Source organism: Quercus robur, chromosome 10, assembly GCF_932294415.1.
Source record: "Quercus robur chromosome 10, dhQueRobu3.1, whole genome shotgun sequence".
Taxonomy (NCBI): domain Eukaryota; kingdom Viridiplantae; phylum Streptophyta; class Magnoliopsida; order Fagales; family Fagaceae; genus Quercus; species Quercus robur.
In genome coordinates, this window is record NC_065543.1 from 35,116,799 (window position 1) to 35,122,823 (window position 6,025).

Here is a 6,025-nt window from a genome sequence, read left to right on the forward strand (position 1 = left end):
CCCTAACGCAACCCAAACTGATAGTTATAAATTGAGATTTGGATCATTTTCATTTCAAAATGAAATGGAGAATGTTCATTTAAAGGTCATGATTCAAAGTGGAATAAATTTCAGATTTAGATTTTGCCAACTCATTTAAAATTTTCAACTATAATAAAAATTTAACTGTTATTAAACTAAACTAAATTTATTGAATTAGCAAAATATAGCCCTTAGATTTATTCCACTTTGAATCATGCCTTTAAAAATTAAATAGTTTCACTTGAAAACTTGATTTTTGGCCAATGAGTGAAGATTATTTATTAGTTCAAGTTAAATGAAAAAAAGCCCAAAACCAACCCAACCGAAGGCCCAAACCCACAGGCCCATATACGAGCGTTGAAAACTCTCGTCAATATAAAAGGCGGGAACTTCAAAAACAACCATTATTCATTAGGAGGTGTAGTAGTTGGTGTTCAAGCTTTTCGCAGAGAAAATGGAGGATTCGGGAGCGATTTTGTGCCATATATCTTCTCTGAAGGACATGCTCGACCAGGTATATTCCTTCCTTCGCTTCTGGTGCTACTGATTGCTAGGGCTCCATTTGCTACTTCCTCTGCAACAATCGATTTGTTTTGTCCTGTCCTGATCGATCTTCTGGTCTGTGTTAGGTGAACGATGAAATTGAGGCCAACATTCAGATCACGCGCGAGATTGAATCGGAGATCGTCAAATGCTCCGAGATCGAGACCGCTTTGGCTCTCAGAGAATCGGAACTAACAAAGACGCTTTACGTTTCGCACTTTGAAATCAATGGATTCGCCATCGTCACCGGTATCTATGCTTTATGAAATTAACTTATTAATTAATTTATATCCATGAGTTTTTTTTTTTTTTTTGCTTAGAAGCTATTGCAACTTTGATTTTTGATAAAAAAAAAAAAAAAAAAAAAAAAAAAAAAAAAAAAAAAAAAAAAAAAAAAAAAAAAAAAAAAAACTCATAACTTGTATTTGATGTTTTAGTATTTTGTTGTCATGTGAGTTGTGCAAATGCACTCGTTTACAATAAGTCTAGATTCACTATAAAATTCCACAATGGATGATGTATCTTTTTATTGGTAAGTAAAAATATAATGTCAGTAATGTACTCAAATAAGAACTAGGAAGAACTTATCAACTCGACTGTCGGTTGAAAAATGTTGTCCGTAGCATTACTTAAGTGTTGTTAGAATTATGATTAAATGATTAAATTCATCACTTCCTAATAGCTTAAGCTTTTGGAAAATTTGGTAATTTGACATGGTATCATAGCCGGAGATCCTGAGTTTGATCTCTGATTCCACTCTACCTTCCATTTAAAATATTAAAAATCCTACGTGTTTGGGCCCACTTATTAAGGGGGAGTCTAGGTCCGAAGGGAGTGATAGAATTATGATTAAATTCACCATTTCTCAAGAAAGCACGGACACGGCTGGGAGGGTGCCGCACCCGAGTCTGACACGGGACGCAGTGTCCGACATGGTTGCCCGCGCGTCGGTACCGCGTCTGAGTTTTTTTTTTTTTTTTTTTTTTTTTTTTTTTTTTTTTTTTTTTTTTTTTTTCTTGGATTCGCGCCGACTCAGCTCGGTTCGCGCCATCGCAGCTCGATTCGCGCCGAATCGACTTCAATTTGAGCCGAACCAGGTTGATTCGGCCAGAATCAAGCCGTATCAGCCATATCAGGTTGTATCGGCCGGTGACCGATATGGCCGAAATAGGCCAAAAACGGCCGAAACAGGCCGATATCGGCCTTGAAACTCGCCGGAAAAGTCGAAATTTTGACCTCAGAGGTGTAGTAATGTGTTTCTTGCCTTCTTCTTTCTTTGTTTTGTGAATCAAGGCATAGTAATGTGTTTTTTAAGAATATTTTAATAGTAAAAATATATAGAAAATATAAATAAAAGTATTTTTAATAATTTTTTAATCGCCGAGTCCCACCACACCCGCACCCGAGTCCCGAAACGCATCCGTGCTTCATAGCCATTTCCTAATACTTTAACCTTTTGGGAGATTTGGTAATTTGACGAGTGTGTTTCATAACATTCAAGGATCTTGAATCTTGTGCATGTTGTTCCATGTTTGTATGTTTTTGATGGACAATTGTTACTCTTTCAACTCTTCAAATTTCCTTTTTTTGGCAAATAGCTAATTCAAGGGCCTCACTGAATTGCTTGGAGAAGGAGCTATGTTGTGCAAGAATGAAGCGAGATGAGATGCTGAGAAGAATCAATGACAAGCGGTATTGACCAAATTGTTTGCAAGTGTTAATGTGGAATCTCTGTTCTGATTGATTCAGTGGGTCGTTTTTAACCTGTATAATTAATACTATATATAGGGCAGCCTCAATTTTCACCTTCTCACCTGTTTTTTTGATGAAAGATTTCCTGTCAAACCTGATAAAAACTCCTTATATTTCCAAACGATCTTTTTTTTTCTTTTTTTTTCTTAAAGTGCTTTCTATGTCCACATGACAATGGATGTGTGGTCAGGTAGGTCAGCAAGTTGATGCATGTAGCCGTAGGCACGAGGGAGTGGGGAGGGGAATTGTGGATGAGTTATCTTACATTGACTGCTTGCTTTGGACCTTTTCTTTGGCTTAATTTTTTTTTTCTATTTTTCTATGTTGTACTGATTTTAAGAATCTAGTACAACATGCTGATGTGGCCATTGACATTGTTTAATATCACAGAGAAATCATGAAATTCACAAGTGTATTTTATACATGAAATTAAGGTTCCAAATGGACTCTCACAAGGCTATGCAGTGATTTTATGTTTTCATATTATTATCCTATAATGCAGAGTCCATCCTAATTGCATCTAAAGCTTCTTATAAATACTTGTCTTAATCTAATATGTAAAAGTACCAGTGGAAGTCGCATTAGAAACTTCAATCTCTAAGTTTGATTTAACTGTTATGTAGCATAGAAACTGATGACTGAGCTGTTTCTGTACAGGGAAGGATTTACCACACTGTGCCTAGAATTCCAGAGGGACATTGACATAGGAAAAAATGATGAATTGAGGGCTTTGCTGTCAGAGAAAGATCTTCTTGAAAATGAAATCCATCTCTTGGATAAGAAAAATAATGCCTTGAAAAATTCAATGTTGGCATTTGTGGAAGAAATTCTTGAAGATCTTCATAAATCTAACTCTGGTAATATTCACTATTATTGTTTCATTAATTTCTTTTCGTTTAAAGGCATGGTTACATAAATTTCTTTACCTACATATCTTTGCCTTTTCTTTTTGTTATTATTCTTGAACTTACTATGTCCTTATATGATGTAATTTTTTTTTTTGGTTAGTATGACTTTACTGCACATTTGTTATTACTGAATATCTATTTGTGTGTGTATGAGTGTATTGCTTCTTTTTATATTGATTACACAAATATAATAGTTCTAACTGTATTTTACATCTGTATTTTTATGGCCAACACATCCAATGAGTTTGTAATAAGTTAGTGTTTGACTGATTTGGAGATTTAGTTTAAAAGAAGTAAAGGATAAGAATGTACTTTTAATGCACCCAGTTTTTTTTTTTTTTATGTCATTAATATAATACAAGGATAAAACGAAATTACAAGTTTTGTAGCTCCACTTGTATATAAAGGGACAAGTTCTTTTTCTTGGACGTTGCTGTTAGAGTATTGGGTTTATGTTGATGTAATGGCCTAAGAGGCCCAGTTATGTTGTAAGCCGATATTAGGCTAACCCTAGCTTCTAGGCTCTTTATGTACCTGTTAAGGGTTTGCTGTAATTGATGATTGAGTATACTGTAAAGATGTAGCTGCTGGGGCTTTATTTTGTGGATGTAGGCTGTTGGCCGAACCATGTAATCTCTTGTATTCCTCTCTCTTTTGCTTCTGCTTCTCTATATTATTTTATTCCCGTCTTTAACAATTGCAAATAAATTAAGGTGGTTATAGTGACAATCTGGAATTATATTACTTTTTGAAAGCTCTTGTTACACAAGCTGAAAACTGCTCGTCTCTCTCTCTCGGGTACATTCTGTGGATTGATGAGACAAGGTGTTAAAGCTAAAGAGTTGTTTAGGTTTTTGAATTTCAAAATTCAGTTGCAAAAGAAAATAAAAAAGGATTCTCCTGACAAATTACAAATGATGCTGCAATGCTAGTTGAGAACAATGCCCAGTACACACATCAAAATAATAAACATATGCATACCTAAGTTCAAGTTATCCTTGTAGGCAAGGCTCAATGTGTATGCTCTTGTGGAATTATCAGATGAAAGAGAATCGTTCTTGAGATTCTAAAAACATCTAAACTGCTGTTGGTTTATTTTGTCTGGCTCCTGAGAATGATATTCTCCTTATGGACATAATATGTATGGGAATGATGCTGAAGGCTTGGAATGATTAATTTCGGATTGTAGGCTACAAATTATGGAACTTTTGATGGATATGGTATCATATATGTATGGTTAGTGAAGACTGAAGACAACCATGGTGCCTGTGAGAAGATGTGTTAAGTGCAAGTTGGAGGCGTTAAGTTTCTGTAGATACTGCTGTTAATTTGATACAACAAAGTATAAGTAAATTGAATATGTCATAACTGGATGATTTTTTGTCCTTCCTAGTAGGCTAACTCTTTAATGTTGGAAATGCATGTGTGAAGTATAACATGTCTCTCATGCTTGATTTTTGGCTTCAGGTGGATTTTATTCTAATATTCTCAATTCGGCTCTTAATAATGTAACAATAGAATTTAAGTTAGGAGCTCAATTTTTGCCCATTGGTCACCGTCCTGAGATTGCTTCGAGTATGGATATAAATGTTGCTATAAATTTATTTACCAAGTAAATTATTTAGATCACAAGATAGTGACAGATTGGATAAAATTCTAATCTCAAACTTGTCAATCTTTCTAGTACTTTGCCAATGATTCTCTGATAAGTCCCACACTGGTGCTAATGCAGCTTTACAAGTTGAGATACAGACTGGGAATCAGGAAAATGAGAAATTGCTTAAGGATATTGATGATTTGCAGAAACTATTTCTTTCAACTGTCATGGCTGATGATGATCATTGGTAAGTGTTTGTCTTTGATTAATTGATTGACTTGCCGGGCCTCCCACCCCCCGAGGTTGTGTCATGTCATTTTTGTTGGAAACCTTTTGTTGTTAACAAATTATAATGGAACAATTTCTTTTGGGAAAATTATACTAACATCACTGAGGTATAGCGAAACTAGATTCATTATATCCAATTTTTCCAAAAATGACACTACCCCCAAATTTCCAAAATAATTAATGCTCTGCTGCCTTGACCCCCTTTCTGGTCTAATGGAGTTTGTTACCTTATCAGAAGATCACTTAGACAATGTCAACATCCTCTTTGAGAATTCCTTATCAGAAGCACAGTCCTCCTCACCTCCAGCTGGCTCAAATGAATCCTCACCAAATCCAGGCAACAGATTCCCAAAATCACTCCACAGCTCATGATCTGCCTCATAACTTTCGCTTAAACAAAACTTGGCCAAATTTTGAGGAATGTGCATGAACTGTTAATGTGGAAATAATTTTGTAGAAATGTAAATGTGCAATCTTGAGTTTCTATATAAACACATACCTCTGCTCATGCAATCACATATCAAAGCGTTAGTCTAAAAACTGAATCTGTTACTTCCATTCATGGTATCAAAGCCCCATCAGGAAAATTCTTCTCTCTCATGGCTTCATCCTCTATTCCCTCAACCATATACCTGCTTACCATCAAATTAGATTGTGATACCTACCTGCTCTGGAAGAGTCAGTGGGTCCTAATCCTCAGAGCCAATAAAATGATGTGCTAAGTTGATGGCTCCATTCCTTGTCCTTCAAAATTTCTCATTGATCAAGCCAACCAATCAATTCAGAATGTACCAAACAAGTGGGAAACGTTTTGATTGCCCTCCTTTGGATAAATGCCTTAATACATATGTACTGCAAGGCTGCAACTTGGGTTAGATAGCAAACCTCGAGTGAGGTTTGGCTTCGCCTTGAGTCA

The 6,025-nt window shown here is 35.6% G+C and overlaps 1 protein-coding gene across 2 annotated transcripts; it reads left to right on the top strand.

Moving 5' to 3' along the window:
- The first annotated feature begins 435 nt into the window (after window positions 1–435).
- On the top strand, window positions 436–5,601 carry LOC126703497 (uncharacterized). 2 transcript variants are annotated; one of them, XM_050402455.1, is made up of 6 exons: window positions 436–535; window positions 651–813; window positions 2,163–2,256; window positions 2,974–3,173; window positions 4,957–5,068; window positions 5,345–5,601. In XM_050402455.1, coding segments are annotated over exons 1-6 (630 nt in total). In that variant the 5' UTR covers window positions 436–475; the 3' UTR covers window positions 5,346–5,601. The 2 variants fall into 2 exon arrangements, with proteins under 2 accessions (XP_050258412.1, XP_050258411.1); XM_050402454.1 differs by lacking the exon at window positions 5,345–5,601 and having other exon boundaries at window positions 4,957–5,239.
- Window positions 5,602–6,025: the final 424 nt, after the last annotated feature.

Bases quoted from the DNA above. Each gene is read 5' to 3' on its own strand.
- LOC126703497 (XM_050402454.1), top strand. From the start codon at position 476: ATGGAGGATTCGGGAGCGATTTTGTGCCATATATCTTCTCTGAAGGAC. The intron at 814-2,162 runs GTATCTATGCTT...TTTGGCAAATAG, and splicing joins TGGATTCGCCATCGTCACCG to CTAATTCAAGGGCCTCACTG. The intron at 2,257-2,973 runs GTATTGACCAAA...GTTTCTGTACAG, and splicing joins AGAAGAATCAATGACAAGCG to GGAAGGATTTACCACACTGT.